This window comes from Hippoglossus stenolepis, chromosome 11 (genome assembly GCF_022539355.2).
Source record: "Hippoglossus stenolepis isolate QCI-W04-F060 chromosome 11, HSTE1.2, whole genome shotgun sequence".
Classification (NCBI taxonomy): Eukaryota; Metazoa; Chordata; class Actinopteri; order Pleuronectiformes; family Pleuronectidae; genus Hippoglossus; species Hippoglossus stenolepis.
The window spans coordinates 8,944,016-8,971,422 of NC_061493.1; the positions used below are offsets into that span (position 1 = coordinate 8,944,016).

General features: G+C 40.0%; 2 protein-coding genes across 4 annotated transcripts; one reads left to right on the plus strand and one right to left on the minus strand.

Annotated features, from left to right (window-relative positions):
• The first annotated feature begins 3,944 nt into the window (after nt 1–3,944).
• Nucleotides 3,945–17,606, plus strand: LOC118117807 (sodium- and chloride-dependent GABA transporter 2-like). The gene is made up of 20 exons (XM_047341842.1): nt 3,945–4,033; nt 4,625–4,827; nt 4,997–5,131; nt 5,234–5,374; nt 5,736–5,820; nt 5,906–6,038; nt 6,215–6,349; nt 6,694–6,797; nt 6,882–7,006; nt 7,102–7,214; nt 8,411–8,548; nt 8,799–8,901; nt 9,475–9,575; nt 9,680–9,850; nt 9,950–9,984; nt 14,559–14,565; nt 14,736–14,906; nt 15,293–15,371; nt 15,539–15,599; nt 17,519–17,606. The coding sequence occupies exons 1-20, from the start codon at nt 3,945–3,947 to the stop codon at nt 17,604–17,606; spliced, it is 2,217 nt and encodes a 738-aa protein (XP_047197798.1).
• On the minus strand, nt 16,168–25,896 carry LOC118117810 (Y+L amino acid transporter 2). 3 transcript variants are annotated; one of them, XM_035170381.1, is made up of 10 exons: nt 25,740–25,896; nt 24,419–24,948; nt 22,869–22,994; nt 22,634–22,778; nt 19,839–19,962; nt 19,653–19,756; nt 19,468–19,564; nt 19,230–19,379; nt 18,073–18,256; nt 16,168–17,715 (listed from the first exon to the last, which is right to left on the minus strand). In XM_035170381.1, exons 2-10 carry the CDS (start codon nt 24,936–24,938, stop codon nt 17,621–17,623), a joined length of 1,545 nt encoding a protein of 514 aa, XP_035026272.1. In that variant the 5' UTR covers nt 24,939–24,948; nt 25,740–25,896; the 3' UTR covers nt 16,168–17,620. The 3 variants fall into 3 exon arrangements, with proteins under 3 accessions (XP_035026272.1, XP_035026271.1, XP_035026269.1); XM_035170380.1 differs by having other exon boundaries at nt 24,419–24,951; XM_035170378.1 differs by having other exon boundaries at nt 24,419–25,016.
• Between the last annotated feature and the right edge of the window lie 1,511 nt (nt 25,897–27,407).

Consider the following 27,407-nt stretch of genomic DNA (forward strand, 5'->3'; position numbering starts at 1 on the left):
TATTTGTAGAGTAATAAATGATGAGTTAGTATTTTTGACTGAGTGTGTTTATGATTAGTTAGCTTGACTGTGGGAGCCCGCCATTTTCCAATTTGTCCCATCACAATTTCATGATGAACCATAATATTTTCTACACTTATCAAAACAATGTATGACATCTCTAACTTGATGTGTACAGCCAGCCTGTCCAGCTACTGCATGCTCACGCTATGGTCCATAATGTTTTTACCATCAATGCAGACAGTCGGACCTCAGAGTTTCAACAACGCAGTTTTTTCTCTCATGCAAGAATTTATCTTTCACTTTTGGAGTCTGATGTGCGTGAGAGTGACCGTCGTGTGCGTGCACCCCAATTACTGACATATTGAACTAATTCTGTGGGAAACAAGTTATTTAACATAACTATCCTTACTAAGATCAGTCAGTCAGTCTGAGAGTGATCAACGTCCTGTTCTAATTCTCTGGTATATGTCATGATTCTTGATTTGAGTATTTCTGAAACTACTCATCTCCTGAGATTTTTTGGACACAGCAGTCTCTGCAGTTTTTTCACAAAATGGTTAAAAACGAAAAAGGCAAAAAACATCCAGCCAATGCCAGTTGGTGGAAATATCTTGTTGAGTTGAAAGGGACAGAAATGATAACTGAGATCATCACTCTTTATAACTGTGGTGTGCACAAAAACGTTCATTCTTGAGGTGGACGCACACCACCAGCAGACGACCATGTCAAGTTTTACCCCCCGTCAACCAAGAACAGGCATCCGAGGCTCATCAAGACTGAACAGGTGACGACTGGCACACTCTTGGCATGCTTAGCGCCCCTTAAAACCAATCAATGATCATTTTACTGCCTCAGCCATTGTTGCTGACCATGTTCATCACTTTGTGGCTTCATTTCACCATCTTCAAATATATATTTTTGAATTGAAAATGAACCATGTCACGGAGAAAAATCTCAAACGTGAAATGTTTATTGAACATTTCACTGTACTTCACTGAGTGACAGTCACCAAATCTGAATCGAGTCGAAAACCTTTGGGATGTGTTAGAACAGGGGATTGGCAGCATGAATGGGCAGCTGAAAGATCTGCAGAAACAAATAACATCTCATTGACTCCATGTCACAATGACCTCAGGCAAAGGGAGGACCTGCCCAATATTAGGATGGGGCTCCTAATGAGGTGCTCCATGAGTGTAGCTGATGAGTATTTGTGTGTTTCAGTGTTCTGACAGACTTCACGCTCCAGTGAAAACTGAGGAGGGAACACCCTGACACATACAGAGGGGAGAGGATGTCAGTGAATTCATTTTCCTCCTCAATTTTGACTGATCCGGATTATCTGCTCTCTGAACGGTACTGTAAACTGTACACTAAATATTCTTTCTTTGTCACACATCAGCGTAAATTTAATATTTGTTCTTTTTAATCTTTCAGTCAAACAAAACAAGATGTGAAAGAGTTAACCTCGTTTTTTTTTTAAATCAAAGAATCAAAAATGAAAAGAAAAAAAAAAGGTTTGCTCCAGCACCACAAGAATAAATATTCATATATTCAATGATGTGACATGAACTGTAGATTAAATAGTCTGCAAGTATTCTTCAACCTTGATACCCTTATCTTTGAAGTCAGTTTTTGTACTTGCGGGTGATAATATTAATCATATCTCACTTTGTATTTCACCTTTCAAGCCTGAATGCTTATAAAATAGATATTTAAACTGAGATGAGATTAAAAACACATTTTATATAACAACCGACCAGAGTAATTTCTTTCAATGTGTTCATTGACATTTACATGTGTATAAAAGTTTTGTAAGTTTGATTTTTGATTCATCACTTTGTACAGGCCTAACCACATCTTATATTATTGTTCTTACGGGTTTCATGGGGGGAAAAAAATTAATATTAAAATAGGTTTAATTAAATAAAAACGAGAGGTTACCCAACAACTGGAATTAAGACCCTACGGTCAAAACACAAGAGCACAAGGGAAGACAAAAAGATGATCTTGAAAAAGTACTGATGAAAATGGCAGGTACGGTAGTTTTAGATGGTATTTCAAAATATTTGGTACTTGTAGGTCAAATGTGTTTGATGTGATTGAGATAATTAAATGTATAAATTGCGTGAATCTCCACTAGGTGGAAAAAATAGCACTCTCAAACTGTGTCTGACAATCACAACACATCATCTTTAGTAAAAAAAAAAACACAACAGGCTGTCTTGATAAATAAAAAACTCTAGCTTTGCCTACAGAGGTGATGCTTATGGTAGTGAAGCCTGTATGCATAAGAGGAAACAGGTCTGAACTCGCCAAGCACCTCAGTGATGGACGTTAAATCAGTTAGTAACTTTTTGTTCAACAGAGACGTCATATCTTCCATGAAGATAGTGACCTTTCTCACCGAAGACATTTTGACTTGTTATAGCAGGGAAAGCTATTTTGTAGTTGAAGAGTAAGTTATTGCATAACTGTCTAAGACTTTTATGACCTGAAGTGTTTGTGACCTGAAACCTGTATGACCTTTCTATTACTTATTGACTGTCCAAGAACCTAATGGAAACGAACGCAAATCATTTATTCCTGTGTCTTAAATCCTGTCTCAAACTGCGCCTACAGAACCAGTCTGAACTGGCTCAGACAAACAGCCTTAGTTCTCCTATATAAGATCCTTGCATTTGACTTCACTCTGATATCCCTGTGACTCTCCGTGTTGATCCTTTCTGCAGAAAGCCCCTATTGAAATACCCATAGACAAATTTGGTGTTCCAGCCTCTTGTATTTTCAGATTTCCATCACAATTCCATAATAGTTTTGCCATTGAACAGAAAACACAACACCTACACATTATCATTAATATTAATGTTACTATTTCTGATGAAAGGAAATATGATGGTGAAAACTCCCTGACACTGTTCTTTCATAAACATTCCATGTGAAATGTTTAACTATCAGGCTGCGTGTACTGAGAGTGAGTGTATATGGCACATGGTTGTTTATGGTAGTATACGGCAGAGTTTCAGTGAGTGCAAAATGATTACCTCCCTCACTACTCCCCCACTGACCTGCGCTCCCTTTTACCCTTTAACACCAACACTTATTTTGGAGTTATTAGGATTTGTCCATTACTTGAAGTTTACTTTGTATTTGTTTGATTCGCTCAAGAGTTTATGAGGAACGTTTTTAACCCTTGTGTGGCGTTTGGGTCTGTGGGACCCATTTTGAATGTTTTCTAAAAGAAAACTGATTTTTTCAACCATTTTCTGTGAGAAACATAGAAAAAGAACATATTTTCAATTACTGCACACTTTACACCCCCCAACACATTCATATTACATATTGTTCGGGTGCGCATGTGTGTGCATGATTTTTTGGCTTCCTGCGCCTGTTATTCCTCCACAAGGTTGCAGCATTGCTACATTTCAAGCATACATATCTTTGCTCCTACATTCCCGCACATTTTATCCCTGTGTCTTGGGAAACCATTCTATATTTCCTCCCGCTCTATCCGAGCTGCAAATTGGGGGTGGGATACAATAATGGATCAAGGTGGTGAACATATTCTCTGTTCAGAGGACCTTAGAAATTTTTTTTGAAGAGAGAGAGAAGCCTTGAAAGATGATGAAGAGGAAGAGTTTTCAGAATATGAGGATCACATTTCTGTAAATTCAGAGTCTGACATTGAGTTTGAGGAAGACGATAAGATTGACCATCAGCCAGCTCCAAATAAATCCCGTGGTCTACAACCACAGGACCAGGCCATCAGCAGGGGGATTTATGGGAGATTGATATTCTGCCACAAAGCCAATGACAAAAAGATGAAGAGCTCAATTTGCTTGATATAGTGGACCTGACAGGGTCATCTCAGACAATTTGATTGTGCCCAGTTCTGCCAATTTACTAAGTGGGAGACACTCTTACAGTGGTGAAACACAAACGGGATGGACAGCAGTCTTTCTAAACTACTGATGTCACTGCATCTCAAGTCTCAAGAGGTCATCATGGATGTGGTAGACAAACTGCGGAAGCAGTAATTTAACCTCATCTCAGTTTGGACTGCTAAGGATTTAGCTGCGTTGGCTGTGTCTTTCAGATCATTGGTTTGGTTTTACACCCTGTAGCTGTTATTTGTTTTTAGTTGACTCTCACCATTCTCATCTTTTCCAGCTTTTCTCTGAATGTCCAGCACCCAACAGCAGCCATTTGTCTGTCTGCCAATTGAGGGGCTACTAGGCTACTTTGAGCTGCTGCACTTAATGCAGCTTGACCGCCCACATAGCTAACTCGTTAGCCTTATTACTGGTTCACAATGAGTTCTGCGATAGGTTGGCTCAAGAGGGATCCACCAATTGGAGCTTTTGTTGCTCAGGGATTGAAGCACACATTCCTCTATAGCATTTGAAGGAGCCTGGAACATATAGTAGAGTTGGTTCGTGGCTAAAGGCAAAAATTATTAATTATGTTTCATCATGCATTGCCAAAAAAATAATAATTTCATTCTGTATCCCCAGTCTCTAAAAAGTTGGTGTTTTGTACTGTGAATAGTAAAGAGGTATCTAAAACTAAATAAAGTATCTTAAAACTCACACTGTTTTTGTTCCAATGTAACATCCCACAACAGTTGCCCTGTCCAAATGGAGCCAGCAGCGAATCCAGTGAAGGAGCTGATGAAAGATGACAGTATTCCAAATCATCCCACATCAAAGTGTAATGAGAGAGACCAGTGGGCCAACAAGACGGAGTTCTTTTTGGCAGTAGTTGGTGAAATCATTGGCCTGGGAAATGTTTGGAGATTCCCATATCTGTGCTTCAAAAATGGAGGTGGTAAGATAACAATTCTCAAAAGTCTAATCTGTGAAAGGGAAATTTGGGGAAGACAGGATACTTAGTTCAATCTGCTGCAACCATCAGTAACACTTGCTATAATGTTGTTTTTACTCATAACAGTTGTGGTTTTTGTCAACCCAAAAAATAACCTAAACATTTCCTTTAGGGGTTTTCCTGATTCCTTATGTTTTGTTCCTGGTCACATGTGGAATCCCCATCTTCTTTCTGGAGTTGTCTCTGGGGCAGCTAACTGGTCAGGGTTCAATCACATGTTGGAGGAAAATATGCCCTATACTTGAAGGTACTGTGAGTTCAGTTAAACATTTAATACAGAAGAGTTGATATAAAATTAAAAATTGTATTGTTGTATCTTATGTTCCAATTTGATGACATGTGTATTTAGGTTTAGGCTATGGCGGTCAAGTACTTATGCTTTACACTGTGATGTATTACATCATCATCTTGGCTTGGGGAGTCTTCTACCTCTTCTCCTCCTTCAACTCTGAGCTCCCCTGGACCAGTTGTAACAACACCTGGAATACAGGTGAACATACGCAACCAACTCTACGACATATTATCACTGTGTTAATTACTTATATGTTGAGAGTTTAAAAGTTCAGTCTGGTAATTAACAGATCAAAAAACAAATGAATCCCACTTTCAATTGTTAGCATTACGTTACTTTACATCACACGTTACGTTACTGACGTCAGTAACGTAACGTAACGTAACGTAATGTGACGTGACGTGACGTCACATTACCGGAGGTGCTCGGGCCCTAAATATGTATTTAAGAAAAAGACAGGGAAACAGTTGTTTAAGACATTTCTCACAAAGATATTCAATAATTAAATTCACTGGACCACAAAATGTAAATTTAACATCTTACTCTTTTCTATTACAAGGGGAATGTGTGGATTTTCTCGTCAATCATTCATCAAATAATTCCAAATCTCCAAATGCAACATCTCCATTTGGGGAATTCTGGCAGTGCGTATTCACTAAAACTCTCATTCATATTGAAACAGAAGATTCATTTTACAGGAAATTGTGTCTAAACATACATTATATTCAGGAGAAGAGTCCTGGGTTTGTCAGGAGGAATTGAAGAGATGGGTAGTGTCCGCTGGGACCTGGCTGGATGTCTTCTGCTGAGCTGGATTGTTTGTTACTTCTGTGCCTGGAAAGGAGTCAAGTCTTCAGGAAAGGTGAACTTCCAAACAATTATCTCTGACAACTCTAAGGAACTAAAACAAGTCCTGTCTGAAACCGACAATAGCTTAAAGAACTCTGAGAGCTTAACAAAGTTCGATTTTTAATGTATTATGCTGTAGTGTTAGTATTTTGTATACTCACTGTATCTTTATCACTCCTCCTCTCTCAGGTCGTCTACTTCACAGCCACATTTCCTTATCTGATGATGATTGTGTTGTTGATCCGTGGTCTGACTTTGCCAGGAGCTATAGATGGTATTCGATTTTACCTTTCTCCTGATCTGACACATCTGGCTAATCCTCAGGTAAAACAAAAATGGGAGCAAATATAAAAACAGTCCGCATCACTAGTTTACCTAATATTTAAAAATACCAAACTTTGCTAAATGGTTCCAAGACTTACTGCTACCCTTCTCAACAAGGAGGCTGAATGAGACAGATTTATCGACTCTACTGGTCAAACATGAGATTGATTTTAAAGCTTAAACAAATTAGTTTTACATTAATCATTGAACTGCTGAACCAAACTTAAACTCTGCGTTTTTATCGGATGAGCCATTGCATTTTCAAACATAAATGATCAAATGAAAAAGTATATAAAATAAAATATAAAGAAAGGACACACTAAGAAGTTTTTCATGATGTGAAGGTGTGGATGGATGCTGCCAGCCAGGTATTATATTCTTATGTTGTGGGCACTGGCTGTTTGACATCTTTGGGAAGTTACAACAAATACAACAACAACTGCTACAAGTAAGGAAAAAATATTTCTCTCCTCTGTTTAATTTTTTTTTGTTATTTTCTATGACTCAAGAAACGTATCTATTGATTCTACAGGGATGCATTTGCCCTGTGCTTACTGAACAGTGCAACCAGCCTTGTTGCTGGCTTTGCAATATTCTCCATCCTTGGCTTCATGTCCTATGAGTTGGGTGTTGACATCGCAACAGTGGCTGAATCAGGTATTACTTTTTTCAAGCTCTAATTAATTAATGAATTAATTTATTAATGATTGGACATATTTTGTGGTCTACCTTGTCCTTTGTGCCACTTGCAGGTCCCGGCCTGGCATTCATTGCCTATCCTCGAGCAGTTGCAATGATGCCATTACCCCAACTCTGGGCTGCCTGTTTCTTTCTTATGATTGTCTTCCTTGGAGTGGATAGTCAGGTAGGACACACCAACAGACCAAGACTTGGTCTCATCAAAAGAGATGGTCTCACTCCGAATCAAACTGAACTGGATTCAGTTAAACCCTATTTTGTATAGTTCCAACTTTCAGACTAATTGCATGATGTTGAAACAGCATGAAACAATAGAAGAAGAAAGAGAAGCAGAAGGCAGCTCCCAGGATTGCTTCCAGTCTTCGTCTCCAAAGATATTTGGGTGACAAGGATGTTAATTTCAACAAAAAGAACTACTTCATTCATTTTCACCATTCACCCCTTTATTCAAAAAAGTTGGTTAATACAATAGCCAAATATGTAACGAACCAACATCAGAATGACTGCAAACCAGACAATGTGAAATATAGGTAGATATAGCCGAACTAGGTGATGACGACAAGAAGTAACAGGTGTGAAAGGTGCCCTGAAACCAAGGTCCAGACTAATGGACCAAAACGTTTTCCAACCAGAGGAGGCAGTCTTGGTCTTGATCAAATTGAACCATGGTTCAGTTTATTTGCAGTGTGAAAACACATTTTTGATAGTTTGGATTTTTGGACCAATTTCAGGAAGTTAAGACAGCATCAAACAATAGAAGAAGAAACAGAAGTGAAACTCTTTCTGGTTTCTCCAGAAACAGGGTTTCCTAGGCTCACAGGATTGCTTGCAGGTTTCCCCTCTGACGATATAATGTTTGAATGATATGTTTGGTATGTGGCAGTCAAACCATATTGATGTTACCAAGGCAACGGATGCATTTTATTCAAAAAAGTTAGCAAATTTAATAGCTGCATTAAAAATGCACCGACATCACACACACATTCATCTATAGACCAATCAATCGCAAATGATGACGACAGGAGTAAGTACTGTATCTCATATAAATGTTTTTGCTGCGCTCCCTCAATTGTAATGTGAAATTATATCTAAACCTATAAAATGTAAACATTAAAGACTTTGTTCGGACCTTGGTCTAAACTTTCATCTGTGAAAATGCTGTAAAGGAGTTCAGGATGAAGTAAAATCAAACAAAAAACACTTAAGACAAGCAGCTGAAAGCTGTGGAGAGCTGTTGCTGCATGAGTTGAGTGTCAAATGTAGCACTGCTCTCCTTCTCAATGCATTTCTCTGACATCACAGTCATAGTCTGTGTTAATGTCACTAAATAGAGCTTTAATCTATGTCCCTTTTTACCCACAGTTTGTGTATCTGGAATGTCTGGTAACATCCATATCAGATATGTATCCGTCCTTCTTTTTAACTGGTCATCGACGTAAACTACTCCTGCTGGTCATCTGTGGCTTGTCCTTACTCATCGGTCTCTGCATGGTCACTGAGGTCGGTGTGGTTTTGTGTCTCTGCCATTTCAGATGTTAAAAAAATAACCTCTCTGTCTCTATCTGTGTGTTCTGCTGTTCGACTGTTCGAGTCCTCTCAGTATAAGGAGTTAATAAAGGGTCACAATAATAATAAATAATAGGTGCAAAGTCTTGTCTCCTGCTTTACCTACAGTTGACCAATTTCTGTACAACTTTACTTTTCTCTGTTATAATTATTTTCTCTCTCTCTTTGTTCTAATGGACCACAGGGAGGACTCTATGTATTTCAGCTTTTTGACTACTACGCCTGTACTGGTATCCCATTCTTACTTATTGCCACTTTGGAGACCATTTGTATAGGATGGGTTTATGGTGAGTTACTTTGTTATTCAAATACAAATAGCTACTATATAATCCTATCACAAAATACAGAAGGACAATTCCACTTCGCACCAGTACAGTACCAGTACCACCAGCAGGTGGAGACGTCACATTTGGCCTTGACATCAGTATGGCGCACTGAGGACTAAACATCTTGAAACAAATAGAAAAGTGTATTTCTCTCTCAACAATCATGTTCAAGGGGATGATTCCACGCAGCACCAACGAAAACACCACACATAAGTTTAAATCCCAAACTTCTCTCAATGTTAAAACCATAATGTAATTGTTTACAATACTACTGGGGGAATACCAACCCAGAGCAACAAGACCACAATGCCAGCTGGGTAACAACAGAGTCATAATTATAATAATGATTATAATTGTGACTTACTAACTAAAATAAAAACAGGTAGCAGAGTAAATATCCAAAACTATTACTGCCCCCGTACATTTAAATAAAACTCATTCTCAACTCTAAAGTTTTGTTTTGGGCTGGACATGTTCTGTTTTCACTCTCCTTACCATCTAATATAGATTATCTGATAAATGTCTGTCTCCAAGGTGCTGATCGTTATTACAATAACATCAGGGACATGATTGGCTACAGACCTTCACTTTACATGAAATATTGTTGGAAGTTCATCACACCATGTTTGTTGGCTGTAAGTAGATAAAGGAAACTACCTTTATTGTCTAAATATACTTGACTGAGAAAATAAAAATGAGTTTTCAGTTTAGTAAACCAGTTATGTTTCTCTCTTCATAGAGCGTCTTGCTTTTCTCTCTGATCAAATTCACCCCTCTGACATACAACAACACCTACCACTACCCATGGTGGGGCCATGTCCTTGGGCTACTTCTTGCAGCCTCTTCAGTCCTCATGGTGCCGCTGTGGTGTCTCTACAGTCTGGCTGTAACTCCAGGAACACTAAGACAGGTACTCTAAAGATCACAGATGTCAAACATACTGGGATATTACACCTATTTCAGTTTGTTGTGCTGTTATTATGGATTGATACTGGCTCTTTCCCCATAGAGAGTGAAAATGGTGACCACTCCAGCAGATGACATGTTAAGGGCACCAGGGGAGACAAGTACATCTAAGACATGCACTGTCAACAAACCCAAACATACGGACTTACATGAGGCCTCCAAAGACTTAGGAGAAGGCCTTCTACATGGAGAAGGCCAAACGGTAGTCTAGTCCAAACAGAGAGGCAAGTCTACATGGTCAATGAAAAGAGGCCTTATGAGATGGAACCTACACAGGCCCATTCCAACAGTCAAAATCCAGAGCAATGGAGGGAGTTACAGTAGAAGTTAAATAGCAGCATGATTTAAGGGGCAAGTATCAGTCTCCAATCAATCAGTGTATGATTCATTTGTTGGGTGGAATGTTAAAATTATTGTTTCACACATTTGTAACAGTGATTGTAGTAATAATCATTTAATAATATATTAATCACACAAGTAGGGACAATGATATGAGTGATATTAAAAATGCCTATTGATGCTATGTTTGATAAAATGTTTAAAATAAAGTGTCCTGATGTGCCCTGAGTATCTGAGTACCCGAGGTACACAAACTAGCCAAATGTAATGCATAAACTAAATAGTTATTAAGTAGGTTTCCCTTACAGCTCTCATTAGTAAAAGCTCTCAAGTCTTGCTTTACTTCCAAGTTTACACCTTCGTTGGCGTCTTCTACATGTATGACACCTCTTTTTAGCCTGTGATATTTGTATTCTTTTTATCAGTTTGGTGTCAATCCAGTGTTAGAAATGCTATCAACATGCCTGTGATTTTTCAGGACATTCTCCTGCTGTATTTTACATCGTCTCTCATTTTGCAGACATGTCATTGACGGACCGGTTGGAAAAGTTTTGGAAAAGGTCCTGAGCAAGTGACTCAGACATTTGTGTTCCCTCACATCTTTTTCTGAGAACTTCATGATAACGTCTTTCAGGATGGTTTATACTGGCTGTTTGCCTGTCATGTCACAGTCAGGGGGAAGGAATCACACACTAACTGTCACTTCTGGTTGTTGACAAATCAGGGTCGCATGCTTGGTCATGTATAATCAGGGTTGTTTTGTTACATAAAGGGAATTTATTTATAGATGACATATAATGTGTCAGTACTATCTGACACATCTTTCTGCTCCTTTTCATTCAGGATTTGAGATTTTGTGTTTGCATTTAAATAGTTTTGTTTGTTCGATGAATGAAATAAATGTGGTTTGGAATATTGTAGTTTGAGACGGTCTCTATTCTTGAGAAGATTATAAAATCATGATGTTACTTTTTCTTCTCTATCATCCTTTCTGGTGTGGTTGGCTGCATGTGAGCTGTACCTCAAACTCATATAACTCATATATTCAAGCACGGACAACTGTGGCTCCTTAATTGGTACCATGTAATTACCACCATGATGATCAAACTGTCAGGTTTTGTTGAAGCAGGTGGACCCAAAAATGCAGAGCAAAAAGCTAATAAAATAAAAGGTGTCATTTAATGAAAAGCAAAGTTCTTACAGAGAAAAAACTAAATCCAAAAATGCATAAACTCAAGAAAGGCTAACAGCAAAAACAAGGAAAACACTAGCAGACACTAGAAACTCACGAGAGCAGGGAACTGATGGAGGAGAACTGATGACAGGGTCGTGAGACGACACACTGACAAAGACAAATTAATGAATTCCATTAAAGTTGGAATCAATTGCAATTGTGATAGGATGTGGATACTGAGAGCAGGAAGAGTGAGAGTGAAGAAAGAGAGGACATGGCTTGTGGGACATGGGAACATATCAGCCATCCTACATCCCTGGTAGCCTGCAGCATCACAACAGTATGACTCCATCAAATTATATATATTACAAATTCTGTAGGATTAGGTTTATGCAGTAAATACCCTACCCCACAGCGCGACCTCTTAACCACAGCATTTTTTACGTTTGCACAAGTCCTTTTGAATATTTACAGCCCCCACGTCATGGGGTTGCTACAGGAAACATTATTAAGTCATGAAAAGTCTGATAAATAAAAACTAAAGTGCAAACGGAAACATACACTCATAGTCCAGGATCCAAATGACCACACATCACATCCAAAGTCTCAGTTTCAATAAGATACACCTGCAGAATTTACCTGGAAACATTCAGGTGAGATTAGATTAGTTTGGGTGGCATTTTATGGAAACAGATTACTTACATGCTTTCTTGCTGAGAATAAGAAAATTTAAAGCACGCAGATTACCTTGCACTAAACATATAACTGCAGCCAGAAGATGTTTATCTTATCACAGAGACTGTAATTTACAGCTCAAAAAGCTAAAATATAAATTAAAGAATTGGTCTTTCAAAATCAAGTCTGTGAGAATGTTTTTATTTTGTAAAAAATAAATTGCTAACTAAAATATGTGTTTGCAGGCTCAGTATTTCTCCATAGATTTGACTGTTTTACTGTATCAAGCTTAGTGAAATTTTATGCTGGCTTGCCAGTAGGTGGTGCTGCGAGTCAAATCTTTTCACCAACTCTTCCCCCCTCAACACTACCATGTTAAAAGGTGGCTTACAAATTCCGGCAGATACTTGAAGACACCATTTTAAACAGTGAATCAAACATGTACACCATGATAAAGGATGTTTACTTAAAGCAATTTCAGTTTATTAAGACACCATAGAAGTCCCCTCGCTTGTAACACACATCAAAATTCAGATCCAAGGTTTTGACATTGTGAAGTTTTTCCCCCTCGAAAAGTATATGATTGAGTATATGATCCTGTCTTACTTATGAATGTAGTGCTCTCTGTTTGTAGGAAGGTCATAGTTAATGACCAGGGAAACCTGCTGGACATCAACCCCACGAACCTGACACAAAGAAAATAGGTATATAAATCCAATTCAAGCAAAGAAAGAAGCTTATAATATGTTATCACCATGCATGATGATAATGAACCCTGATTGTGACCCTGATTCTAGTGGCTTTATTGTTTTGGTTCTACATCCACAACTTTACTGTTGTCGTTCACTCTTACTACGTTCCTTAATGGAAGCTGTTTAATGGGGCCTACTTTCTACAAATGGCCCCACTGGAAACTGCTGATATTGAAGTCTATCTCGATTATATTCCAGGGGCAGAAGACAGAGGTTATCAAGTTGATCTAAAAAAATTGATTACACTCTGGAATACACAACCAAGGGAATAGTCCCTAAATGTTTGTGATTATACATTTCTGCACGTGCTCTATCGAGATCTTTGGCCAGTTTCCTGGAGTCTTGTTTTTTCCCATGTAGTGATCCGTGTTAATCAATGTTGTACTGTCCTCTTCTCCAGTTGTCCACATGACCCGTGCACTTTCCTCTTTAAGCCGTCGCTCCCGATCGAGTTGACATTCAGAAGACGACCACGCACTCGACGACATACTGAACCACCTGATCCACTCGTCCTCAGTATGGACCTGCGATTCCTGTTTATCGCCTCAGCTCTCGTTCTGGGGGCCACCGTCACCATGCCCCTGGCAGAGGAAACCGCACAGTGCAAAGTCAAATGGTAAAGTGTTTTATTTTTTAATTTTTTTGGGGGGGGAATTGTCTGCATAGTTATAGTTATAGTTATAGTTATATATATCATGATAGAGATATAGAATTTATAGATTGAATTAACCTGTGTTGAATCAAACTGTTTATATGAAGTGCACAGTGGGCACTGCAGGAAATTTGTCAGTGACTTGTGTAATTTTCCAACATCCATCCATTCATCCATATGTTATCTATACCGCTTATCATTTATAATTGTGGGGGGAACTGGAGCCAATCCCAGCTGACATTGGGTGAGAGGTGGGGTTCACCCTGGACAGTTCGCCAGTGTACTACAGGGCCAACATACAGAGACAAACAAACATCCACTCTCACCTTCACACCTATACGCAATTTAGAGTCTCTAAATAACCTAACCCCAATCTGTATGTCTTTGGACTGTGGGAAGAAGCCAGAGAAATCCCATGCAGACAGGAGAAGATCCTACAAACACAGATACCATCTAACCACCCAGAGGCCTCACCATGTAAACACTTATGCATAGATAATGCTTTATAAAGCTTGTTGGGTTGCATGAAATCCACTGCTGTCACAGTGCATTGGTCAAGGTGCTTAGGAATTCATAGTTCTGTGCATTCCAAGTTCACTTCTCATGCTTGTTATCATCGGTCTGTGCTCACAAGACTGCCGTTAGTCACATCTCGTGCAGACGAACGTTCAAATCAATACTCTGCACACTTCTCATAAATACTACATGAGCCTTTCAAGTGAGCTTTAACAAATTTGACTGCTCTTTTCAACAGGTTGTTTGGCATTTCATGCAGTGAAGTTAATGAGAAGCTGGTGAGCCAGATCAAGGCCTGGCAGAGCAGGCCGAGCTGTCTATCTGCAGGGGAGAGGTGCTCGTATGAGGTGAAAAACATCTGTCAGCTGTTGGATTTGAATAAATAATTCATGAAATAGTTATTATAATATCTGTTATCTCAGCAGTGATTTAAATGAGGATTAAAAAAATGTGGAAACAAGGTTATGAATATGTAAGAGTGGAGATTGATGTCTGATGTCTGATACATAGTTCATGTACCTCATTGTATATAAGTAATACACAGTAAAATGGTTGTTATTGCGATTCATTATTTTCCATTATCTTGTTTTAAATTATTGATCTGCTCGTGGTCTCGCTGACACAGGATTTTTCCAATTTACTACAGTAATAAGGATTTGTGCGATATTGGAAAATAACTTTGTCTTAGTGTTGAACTATTCCAACTATTACCACCTGCCAGAGGCCACAGTTGCTCACGATGCGCATAATGTCTGTGTCTGACTGTGACTTGTCCCGGCAGCTTGTGTCGACAGCTCCGTACCTGATCAAAGCCACGCACATGTCTCCAAAAACAAAGAAAGTCAACGACCTTCAGTTCCTTCTGGAGCAGTCCACTGTTTGCAAGATGAGTGTAAGTATATATATATTTTTTCAGTGATACAGCAGAACAATTTTATCTGCTGCTCCCACAGTTTCCCTCAGGACCAAAGACCTTTTCAGTCATCTGTGAGTCTATTTGATTTAATGCAGCAATAATGTAAATTTCAAAGGCTGGGTTTGAATATTTAAGTCAAATGTAAGTATAAAAAAAGTTCAATGAAAGGTTGAAACAAGCAGAGGGACAGCGTGTGAGAAATGTTATTCTCCTGACCTCAGAGCGTGTTCGGGGAAAATCAAAGAGGGAAATAAGAGTTCAGTTTAAGCAGCTTTGATCACTGAGGGGTTTTTTTCACACTCTGTTTCCCTCTTTTGTGTTTTGTGAAAAATCTGCGTCTCGTGATGTTCCTTAATGAGCAGGGTGATGCTGTGTCCGCGGTTTCCAAAGACCCTGCTGACAATAACACAAACTACTGCAGCCTCCAGAACCTGATGGACGGTAAATACTCTCTCTCTGTATGTTACATAACCCATATGTACGAGTTGGAGACTAGTCTCTTCACTCAGAACCAAGGTTACAATGTATTCTTAAATTCATTCACACATTGTAATCTCCATTATAACAATAGTAACAATAAAGTTTAACAATACCTTATCTCTGTTCAGGGAGTGGCCTGATTGATGCTGAAGGATACAAACAGTTCAGCAACAAGTGGATCTGCCCTGGGTTTGATACGGCAAACTGTACCTTATCTTAAGAGGAGAGTAAATCCTCTTGGTAGAATTATATCCTTATTATATACCAACTAATATGTAGAATAGTGACCCTCAAGAATAATATAACTCCTGAGTAAACTGTTTATGTTTCATCTGTTGAACCTATGTATGAGCATTATTCAATTCTTTAAAAGCTTTTTCATATGTAATATAATGTGAAGCTCTTACCAGGAGCAAACCTTTGTTCAACATGAATTCAATGAAACAGAATAAAAAAATCTACTGATGCAAAGCAGCTTAACCTGAATGCATTTATATATTGTATGGCTGATGTGATTTTTTACAATGAATAAACTACAGAGGAAGCTCTTAAGAAGAATACAACAAAAAGTCATAGGAGCTTTTTACTGACTCCTTTGTACCTCAGTAAACGGTGGGACTGTGTGGGTATGGGAGAGTTTTAACCAGATTGATATGTGCTTATTAAAAAATATATTCTAATGGTAAATTTGCACTGCAACTTTAAAAAACGGGTAATTTTGATGTATGGGGGGTGTAGTGCGGCACATTTTGGCAAATATAATCCACACATTTATTGTGAAAGGTTTTTGCATTTTAATCACAATACAAAAAAATTAAGAGACAAAGTTTGTTAATATTCAAGAAGACACACTACACGTGTAAATATAAGAAAACGTTATGTCTGCTTGAAAAAAGTTGAAGATTACAAGAGACAACGGCTGAGAATCACTTACAGAAAGAAAAGGCATCTTGTTTCTAAAAGTGTATTCTTGAATGTATTTGGTTGCACTTCACATGTGAAGAAAGTAGATTATTAAATGTGAAATAATGTGGAATTTACATTTATTATTTAAGACCTGTCAAATGAAAGTTCGATTGGTTGCCAGTAAACAACAGTTGAGGCTCTTGATACCGTAGCATTTTACAATACACACTAGTTCGTTATTATATTTCAATTAAAACAGAAACACAGGCCTTTCAAGTGAAGCATACAAAAGATGTTTTAGTCTAAAAAAACGAAACTCCCCCCCTTGTGGGAGAAGCTGCAGTTTGCTAAAGCTTTGCAGATACTGTATATTCGAACTTGCAACTTGCCTGCAAAAGGATCCCGGGCCAATTAGTTCAGTCCTGTAAAAAACATGAATAATTACAAAACACAATATATAAACTCACTGAAATCAACTGTTTAACCAGTTGAACTAACTAGTTGAACTAACTAGTTGAACTAACAAGTTGAACTAAAAGAATGACAAAGAAGGCCCTTGACTGAACCTGCTTCACAGTGAAGCTGCTAATGACCCAGTCATCAATATTGGTTGCAACTTTGGATTTGACAGTGTTCTTAATATGCAGTCATTCACATGTAGGTAGGATTTCCAGAGTAAATGTATGCAGGTCATCAAATTGGTGTAAACAGGTGAACCATCGCACTTTACATCATTAAACACAAAGAGTTTTTGATCACCACACCATGAACACGCTCTGTTGTACTGTTGATGTGTATGGAGATTAGTGTATGTAGTTATTTCAGTAGTCATGTAACAGTGACTACTAAAGGCAATTAATAAGCCAGATGCTGTTAGAGGCATTACATTACATTTGACTATGTAATCAAACACAATAACATTAGTCATACTGCGGCTAAATAAATACTTTTGTATAATTTACCTGTTGCCACATGAGTAGTATATGATGAATTCTTGAAAGAGACTAGTCATATTATATCTTAACACTAAATGAAATGTCAGCTTGAACTTTTATTGAATCCTCGTCGGAAATACTCCTCGTTGTCTGAAGAGAAGTGTGTCACATTCGCAGAGGAAAGTGAGTCTGCAGTCTCTCAAGTGCTCGCTCCTCGTGGTGAGTCATTTGAGATGTCAGGGCTCCTCTTTTTTTATTTCTTTTTAGCATGACCTGGCACACAAACGCCATGAGTCCAGGCCAGGCTGTGCTGTCCATCGTGGGCCTCGTCGTTCAGGACAGAGGCCTCCGGTAGTGTTCGACCGCATTTCACTGCGTTTTAGTGCCTGCTTGTGTTTCTGTCTCCGTGTTGACTTCTGTCAGGCAGCAGTAGAGAAGAGTCTGGGTGCATCTGGTGGCAAAAGCTGGAGGAGGGAAAGAGGGAAGATGTGTTTGAGACAGAGGGAGTGGAAAGGTCAGGTCTCGGTGATACTATTAATCTATGATGACTAACGTTTTAATGGGAAGTGATGTATGGGACAGACTGTGTAAGGAAGTAAAACTATGTAATGATCAACAGTAATCTCATTACGTGTATAATCTCACATCTTTGAATAAAGGTCAGTAGTCAGAGGGGAAGTGTTTTCCCTTTATCACTTCTTCCTAACATGTTTGAAATGACCAAACAACCACAGAAGTTAATTGATAATCATGCCATAATAAAACACACAATAAACTTCCTACTGCTCGGGACTATAGAAATTACTGTTACAAAACCTTACCATTTAATTTCTGTATGAACTTGGGCCTCTTGTCCTCAGGCAGGTAAATGGCCACATAGTAAACTGGCACACCAGAGAGCGCAATGCCAATCCCTATGAGAGAGTTGATGGTGTCTCCGTACAGAGGAACAATGACTAAGAACAGGCTGCACAGGCAGTAGATGAAGGGGAAGAACAGGCTCAACTGTGGACAGAAGAACACACACACACACATTTGTTATATATCGCAGATCCATTCTCAGAGTATTTGTGTGTGTCATGCACAAAACCAATAAAAGAAAATGTTTCAATAATTGTCATTGTGGTATGTTAATCGGGCAAGCTTAATTGGAATCAGTAAAGTAAGCTTCACAAAGACAGGAAATGATCTCCTCAGTCTCAGTTTGTGCTTTAACAGTAAAAGGTTTAAGTGAAAACAAGCAAAATCAATTTAAGATGACATACAGTATATCTTAACGTGGTAAATATTAATGTATTAAATGATCAGTGGTGGAAGTCGCATTAATATAATTTACAAAAGTAAAAGTTGAAAATTGAAAATGACAGAAACATTATTAAGAAAATGTTTTAAAAGTATCAAAAGTAAATGTATTAATTCTGCAAAATGTTCCCTGTCATTATTCACAATGCATTAAGTGGTACTTTAACATTATAGTTTATTGAGGTGGCACTATTGGAGGCTTCTTTTGATAGTAATTTCAGTTATATCTATGATAATGTATAATAATACATTTCCTGTATTAAAGTTGGGAGCTCAGATTCATAAAATGTTTTGCTTTTTATCAAGTGTTTGTCATTCTGTGCTCATAAAGAAGAGTTTAAAACCAAAACCTTCACTCGGGAGCAAACATTAGCTCCAATCTATTAATTAAAATACTGTTTTATAATAAATCATACATGAGAATTCAGTACATTTATAAATATTTGTTATATTTTGTTTGATAAAGCAGTGCTTTAGTGAGGTATACAGCCTATTAATTAAAACCTAGTCGATGACCAGAGCACAGGTATCAATACAGAAAAATACAGATTGTTGCACCACTATAATAAGAAAATTAGCATTAAGTGTGTGCGTGTGTGTGTGTGTGTGTGTGTGTGTGTGTGTGTGTGTGTGTGTGTGTGTGTGTGTGTGTGTGTGTGTGTGTGTGTAGTAGCACCTTGACGGGCCTGTATCGGTTAGGCTGAGTGATGCGCAGGTAGATGAGGCCGGCCACAGACAGACCCACATAGAGCCAGTAACTGAAGCTGAAGTAGTTGATGAGCTGGAACACGTCCTCCACACACAGAAAGATCAGGCCCATCAACCCCTGGAACCAGAGAGCGCAATGAAAACAGAGCATATACTAACACATCATGTGACCACTGTCCATCATCTGAGGAGTAAATGTCCCTCACATTGAAGAGCAGCGCAGGTATGGGAGTGTAACGCTCCAGGTGGATCAGACTCAGACTGTTGGGGAGGTGGCCTTCTCTGGCTCCAACGAAAAACAACCTGCATCATTGATAAAGATGAAAAGTCAAAGATGCTCTTCATGATGTCGTCCTGCAGCCAGTGCCCGTTCAGGCTTTCTAGTTCTTACCTCGAGGCAGCGATAATAGAAGCATTGAGTCCTCCGTAGCAGGACATGGCCACTGACACAGGGATGATCCACTTGAATGGCCCCAGTGCTGCAATCCCAAAGGTCTGTGGGATCAGATTCACATGATCTTTTAGGCTCCGGGTCAACAAAGCCTATTAATATCTCAAAACGTCATCCAGGTCTTACCACAGCAACGGCGTCACTGGACAGCAGAGATGGCATGTCCAGGACCACGTAGTATGCCACGTTGGTCAGCAGGTAGATGATGGTCACGATGGGCATGGAGATGGCAATGGCCAGGGGCAGATTTCTACAACAACAAGCACAAAGTAAAATATGCAGTGGAAACACAATGACTATGTTAACATGGAAACCAATATTCTGAGAATAATTGGATTCAGACAATAGTGAATAGATGCTGTCAGCATTTTATGATTACCCAGTATTACCCAAGGTCATACTGAGAATAAGCAATAATGAAAGTAAGACATGTGGAGTATTCATGGGCTTAGTCACTTAATGTAGACATGTTTAGTTTAGTTACTTTTAGTTTAGTTTATTTCCTTCCTTCAGTGTTATCCAAAAACTAAATAATATACGTATACACAAATTTATGATCGGAAAATAAGCAGGAAGAAGAAAATCTTATATTTTATACATAAAATGTTGATCATACAAAGAACATTAAGTACAAGACTGTTCCTGGTTGAGATATACTTTACCTTTTTGACTGTATTGTATACCTCTTAGTTGCATTATTACATTCTCTTGAGTTGTCACAACATGTGAGGCAACCGTTTGACATCGTACTCACATTATTCTTTGTAACATGTAAATAGGAATATGATGGAATATTCTATATTCAATTTGTATAAATATCAAAATCAAAAGTCTTATTCAGCATAAAGTAGACAGCTGGATTACTGGTGTTCATGTAAACACAGTCAGTGACGTGCTCTGTCAGCTGACCGGTGCTGGGCGGGCAGCTTAGTCATTACTTTTTATTTCAGCTTGTTTGTGTGGGACACATGGTGGATGAGTCATGACTGTGTAGAGCTGAATCACAGGGTCATGTGATAATTGTCAGTGGGCTCATCACAAACACTTTTCATATATAAACAGAAATTTGAGCCATTGTTAGTAAATAAAGTGCAAACAAATGTCTTATTATTACTGTAATTGTGAAAAGAGTTCTAGTTTCTCAGTAAAGTATCTGTGTGGTTATTTTTAATTTTACTTTATTAACATTTTTCAAAGATATATTAGCCCTTTAGCTCTGACTTTTCAAATTTAAAGATTCAAAAGGCTTTATTGTCAAATGTAGAAATAAGTTATCAATGCAATTAAATTCTTATATATATATATATAGCAATATCTTTACCTGGTCGTGTCAATAAATATCTAAATATAAGAATATTCAAAAAAGAATGAAATAAAAACGGAAAACAAAGATAAAGAAAATAATTGCACATTCATATCCACTTACCAAACGCATTATACACATTCATTCATACATACAGAGGTAGACAGTTGTGTCAGTGGTTGCAGGGAATATTTAAAGGGGACATAGCATGCCCATTTTACCACAAGTTGATATGGTTCCTTGGGGTCTTAATGAAATGTCTGTAACATACTTTGGTCAAAATACCACAAGGATCATTTCAAACAGCACCCTTTTTACCCTGTCTAAAACAGCCCTCCACAGAGTGACCTGTTTTGAGTGCCTGTTCCTTTAAATGCTAATGAGCCAGCTCCCCCCTCCCCCCCATGATTTTAAACGATATAAATTACATATTTTATATGATATAAATTATCAAATATGCATCCCATACTTTGTATTCCCCTTCTGTTGTCCTGGAGTTTTAATTTTCCCAATCATATAATTAAATGTCCCCTCTGCCCATCCACTACAAGCACACAAGCAGACAGACAGAGAGAGAAAGAGAGGGGTGGGGGGCTATGAAGACCATCATTTACCCCCGAACCCCGACATTCAACGGGTACAACAACAAGCGGAGAAAGCAGAATCGCGGGCTGACCTTATATATACAGTCTATGGGGCTGACCAGCGGAGAAATGCTCGTCCCGTGTGAACAGCCAGGCGGCTGCGCGCTTGAGAACGGCGCTGCGCTGCCTCGCAGCGGCGCTTCCGCGACCGGTGTACCCCGGCGGAACTACTGTAACCCGGCGTACAGTAGCGCTGAACACTGCGGAGGTCTTCCACACAGCCAGCAGTGTGGAAGACTTCCGCAGTGTTACAGTAGCGCTGAACACTGCAGAAGTCTTCCACACTGCTGGCTGTGTGGCGCTGACACAAATTCCAGCTCACGCACGGGAGAGCGAGCGGTCGCGCCCGAGCAGCTGCTGCAGCCTCCCAGTCCCAACGATCCAGACAAATGCCACATGTGAGTGAATCGCGGGCTGACCAGCGGAGAAATGCTCGTCCCGTGTGAACAGCCCGGCTGCGTGCTTGGGAACGGCGCTGCGCTGCCTCGCAGCCTCGCTGAGTCCGGTGTAAACCCGGCGTAGCGAGTGTGGGGGGACGGGGGGGGATGAGGTGGGGGGTGGGCCAAGACCATGTAGGGAGACTTCCAATGCCTTGTTACGACACAAAACCCAGGAAGCTCAATCGAGTCGCTCAAGCATGACGTTTCTGACTTAGAGGAACCATAACAAAACGCGCGAGTGTTTTTTTCCCAGAGTTTTTGGGTTGGTAGACATGCCAGATACCCACATTAACCTGTAGAAGCACTAACAAAGTGGAATTTGCATGCTATGTCCCCTTTAAAAACACGTGTGCATACAGTCTGTTGTGTGAAGAGACTGTCTGTGTGCGTGTTGTCCATTCTGTAGGGAGGAGTGCAGTGGCAGTGGTTTGGAGGTGTTCATCTGCCTTGTAAAATGTAGAGTGTGTCCACAAAGGCTTGAGTGTGTGTTTACATGCCCTCGAAATGCGTCTTTCATGCGTCTGTCCTCATTACCTCTCTGGATTCTGAATTTCCTCAGTCACAAAGTTCAGTGTGTCCCAGCCGGAGTAGGAGAACAGAGCCGAGTAGAGGGCCAAAGCTATCGCTCCAGGATCTGTGGAGGAGCCCTCAAAAGGACTCTCGAAGCTTTTTGTTTCTCCTTCACAAAATGAGAAGTCAGAGTTTGAAACACATGACGTTTAATTGACTGTGTTTTCTCTGATGGATTCTTAAATGTATTAGTACTTACCAGCGGATAGTTTCAGGATTCCTACAATGATGATGAGAATGAGTGCCATGAGTTTGGCGTAAGTGAAGATGTCCTGGATCAGAGTCCCCCACTTCACATAGGCACAGTTGACAAAAATGAGCATACCTGGACAAAGCAGAGGAATAAGGTGATGAATGACCCTTGCCCTACATGGCTGAGACCATAATTTACACAAACAACGCCCAACGCAGCGTCAAGGTCAACCTCTGCTGTCTTATGAGGTTGCATTTGCCCAGCAGGTAAAGAGGAACCCCTCAGGAAACAACGACAAACCCTGCCAGTCAGCTGGTGAAACTCATTTTATTACAAGTTGCAGATGCCTGCTCTCTGATCACCACAGCAGATCACTGACCATCTCGTCTGAGCGTCTCGAGGGCCTCAGCGTGAGCGCTTCATGAATCATGACAGAGCTGCTCTCTCACCTAAATACCAGTTCTGCTGATGGCCACATTCTTCCAAGCACAAAGCTCTGCTGTGAACCACAGTGTTATTTTTACAGGACTGATAGTCCAACTATAGCTGGTGCCATTCCCACAGAGGGTTACTGAGTTTGACTGGGATGAATGGACATGTTAGTGTTCAGACTGTTTCCTGTGACTGCTTCAAAATAAAAGCCACTGCAGGTTTTACCAGCGGAAAGCTTGTAATGTAAAGTACAAGCAGCAGGAAATGTTGGGTTTGTATTTGCAGTAAATGAATTCATCTGATCCTCAGTTGGGACAGTGAATAAAGACTTGACACCAGTAAGATCAAATTAAAAACACTAAACCTGGAAAAAGTATTGTTACCTTTTGCAAAGTTCCCTGATTCAAATCAACCATAAGAAAGAGGGAACCAACAATGAAAATAACCATACAGGCAATTATCAAATATAATTAAATATGTTGAAAACTTGTTTTGACCACAAACTGTGTACAATGGTGCTTTATGTTTTATTACTGGCTGTGGAAATATTGTACAGCCAGTATGATGCATGTTGCTGCTAACCTGCCGTCTCTTTATGTCCACAGACTTTCACCTTGGTTCCTCCTCAACTGTGTTCATACATTTGTGAAAGACAAAACCAACATGACTTGCACTCTCACAATATTCTACACATGTTGGTCCTTGGAGTTAAAAACAGAACTTGTCTCTTACTGGAATCATCTACAGAAGGAGGTGAAATTGTCAGAGCTGGTTACTATGGGGTTGTTTAAGTCCATTTTAATGGATCGAGAATATATCTCTACTGGTCACTATGGATGCTCTTAAAACGTTTTATTTCCACTTGGAAGGTTGTATGTGTGTTGTGTCTGAGCTGCATTTCACTGTTTGTATTGTTTTTATTGTTGTAACAATGTTTGGCTGCCTTCTTGGCGAGAGACTTAAATCTAAATGAGATGTGTACCTGGCTGAATAAAGGTTATATGATCTACTTTTGTTTTCTTTTTTTGTCATGAGCAATCCATTATCTCTTTTCCTAGGTAATGAATTAAATGCTGAATTTTGTCTGTCCCACACACTCATTCATTCACAGGAGTGTTTCTTACAGAGGCAGGCTGCTGCTATGAGGCGGATAGCATGGTACGGCGCCTGGCAGGTTGGGTAGAAAGCCTCCACCAGGTAGTTGGCGAAGGTGAGTGAAATCACGGCCTGGCTGGCAGGCTCGATCAGCAGGATGGACGTCCACAGGCGGATGAAGGCCGGGAACCCACCGAAAGACTCCAGGATGTAGGCGTAGCTGGCTCCGGACTTGGTGATGGTGGTGCCGAGCTCTGCGTAGCACAGAGCCCCGAACACTGAGAAGATACCTCCGAGGGCCCAGATCAGCAGCGACAGTCCGTATGAGCCACTGTGCATGAGCACGCCCTTAGGTGAGATAAAGATCCCAGAGCCGATCATGTTGCCCACGATGAGGCAGATCCCATTGACGAGAGAGATTTCTCTCCTCATGTGCATCTTCTCTTCTTTGACTGCATGTGGGGCCTTTAAGTCCTCATCAGAAGGAGCCCGTGAACGTGGGCATATTGTCTGTGACATGACCCCCATCTTCTGCCTCAGATCCCCCATCAGTGATGCACTGCTGATATGGAGATTATGGAGTAGGAATTAAAGAATTTTCCAATTGAACTGTTGTCATGGGAATTTCTGTAAAGTCAAGCACAAATCATACAGTTGTCTTTTGGTAAGTTTAATTCGCACCTGCAGGTGGACTCAGAGTACAAATCACCAGAAGGACATTATACAATGAGCAAAGACTTAGATGAGAATGAACATCTTTATACACTACAAGCCCCTCCCTAAGAGGAGCAAAAGGTTATCAATCAGCTTCTTTGATCTATGATCAAGGTGTGTAGACATCCTGTCTCCATCTCTGTCTCAGCCCTCTGGAGTGACTTCTTTCATGTACCATCTGTCTCAGAGGCCCCTTATCTTCGTTTACGACACAAAAGACCCCCTTCCTGTATACACATAAGAAATCCCTGCACCCCTCTGATCAAACCCCTTGAGTGACCCCTGCAGTGACCATTTTGTCAAGTGTCACACAAAGGGAGGAAGGCCATAAACATCTATTACCTTAAGCAACACTCGTAAAGTTAGTTAACCCACGAGAACCACATCTGTTCATTCATCCTTCTACATACATGTCTGTTTCGTCTATTAATCATTACAAATGTGAAAACAGCCAATACACTGTCAAATGACAACGTTTGTTTAAGTCCAAAATCTCCAGGCTTAAACACATGAGCTGAACTTGATCCTGTCAATGTCCATTAAACAAGAAAAGGTCACACATGTGCTCACATCTCTAAGGATCACTGTGTAATAATCCATGAAATAAAAGGTAAAAGTACACAAACAGGACTTTACCTTATTTTGGGGAAATTCTAAAGGTGTATTTCTCCTCCTGTGGTGTATGTAGTGTCTGCTCCTCTAAACCTGGCAGTGAGAAATTGCTGAGATCATATCTGAGTGGTGGCAACTGAATGTTCGATGTTGCAATCCCTGCAGCCAGACACATCCACAGCGAGTGTTTTTCCAGGAGCAGGCACTCTCGTGTTCCCCTCTGTGCTATTTTCAGAGACCAATAGGCCTCGCCCCAGCCCCCAGGAACAGCACAGACACAGGGAGCAAAGCTGCTTCTGGGTCAACAGGACATAGGTCAGGAGATTGTTTGATATTGTGACGTGCGCTGTCATTAAGGAGCATTCTAAGTGCACAGTGGTTGGCCGAGCACCTGCTTCTCCATCAGTCACTGGGACAGGCTGCTACAGGCCTTTCTCACAGCGGACATGTCTCAGTGTGTAAAAGCACACTGATGACTTTGTCTCCATTCAGTTTAAGAGTCCCAGTGAGACATGCCCAGTGACAGTGAGCCAGCATGCAGAATACCAGCTTCGTGAAACTGAAGCAGCTAAATGGAATTCAGCCATCATACATTGTGTTATCTTCACCTTTGCTTCTACTTGGTGCTGATTTGTATTTGTTTTGCATCTTGAGGGTCATTGTTAATCTTTTTGGGACTTTGGCATCTCTTTCAGGTGGCTTTGTGTCTCCTGGACGTTGGTTTGCTTCTCTTTGTCCTTTTTGTGACTCTGTGGTCATTTTGCTTTGTTAAGCTCTTGATGTTTTTTTCATCTGTGGTCATTGGGCAGCTCCTTCATTCTCCTTTTGAGTCTTTTTGAGGTTGTTTTGCTTCCTCACTCCTCTCTTATGGTGACATTTTGTCCCAGGTAAGCCCGCTCAGTATTTCATGGTTGTATATGAACCCTCCCACTTAATGGCAGCAGTTTTATCAAATTTTTTGTAATGCTCCCACCTCCTCTCCTCCTTCAAGCTCTGTGTTGAGACTAACTAGTTTACATGGGTTTACCGATACCAGTGGAACAGTGTGTAATCAGAAACCCCGGATGCAGACAGTAATATCACGGTAGCACAGGTGTTGATTGGACTCACCAGATGGCTCACTGGCAGATTGGAGAACATTGTATTGTAAATGACTCTGTCCAGGACTTCCTCAGTTGTATTCCTATCTTTTTCTCACAGTGATCCCTCGACTAGCTCAGTCCACAACCTATAGTCATTAGACTTGCCTTGATGTAGTGTTATGCAACCTTAACTCTGAACGCAGACAATCAAACAGAATTGTACTGCCTTGTTGTGAAATAACTCCACTGAGCAGTGAATAAAACTCAGTATTCTTCCACACATCTCAAGCTTTGTGCAGATGATAACATTATATAAGCTAACTGTGTTGCACCCTGGGGCGCCCAGTAGCTCACCCGGTTGAGAGGGCGCCACATGAACAGCAGCTTCTGTCCCTTTCAGCGGCCGCAGGTTTGGTTTCGACCCAGCCCCTCGCTGTATGTCATCCCCGCTCACTCTACCCCTTTTAAACTCTGTCCTGTTAAAATTAGGGCTAGATACAAAGAAAATATCATTATAGGAAAAGTGTTTTGCTAAAAAACTATATATGACCTTTGGATTATTGTTACATACAAAGAAATCAAGAGGAAAGATGATGACAGCAGGCAGAAG

Excerpts from the sequence above, each read along its gene's own strand:
- LOC118117807 (XM_047341842.1), top strand. The coding sequence starts at position 3,945 with ATGGACAGCAGTCTTTCTAAACTACTGATGTCACTGCATCTCAAGTCT. Across the intron at positions 7,007-7,101 it reads CGCAACAGTGGCTGAATCAG|GTCCCGGCCTGGCATTCATT; the intron begins GTATTACTTTTT and ends TGCCACTTGCAG. Across the intron at positions 7,215-8,410 it reads TCCTTGGAGTGGATAGTCAG|TTTGTGTATCTGGAATGTCT; the intron begins GTAGGACACACC and ends TTTTACCCACAG.
- LOC118117810 (XM_035170381.1), bottom strand. The coding sequence starts at position 24,938 with ATGGGGGATCTGAGGCAGAAGATGGGGGTCATGTCACAGACAATATGC. Across the intron at positions 22,995-24,418 it reads CATAGCAGCAGCCTGCCTCT|GTATGCTCATTTTTGTCAAC; the intron begins GTAAGAAACACT and ends TGCTTTGTCCAG. Across the intron at positions 18,257-19,229 it reads ACCGATACAGGCCCGTCAAG|TTGAGCCTGTTCTTCCCCTT; the intron begins GTGCTACTACAC and ends TTCTGTCCACAG.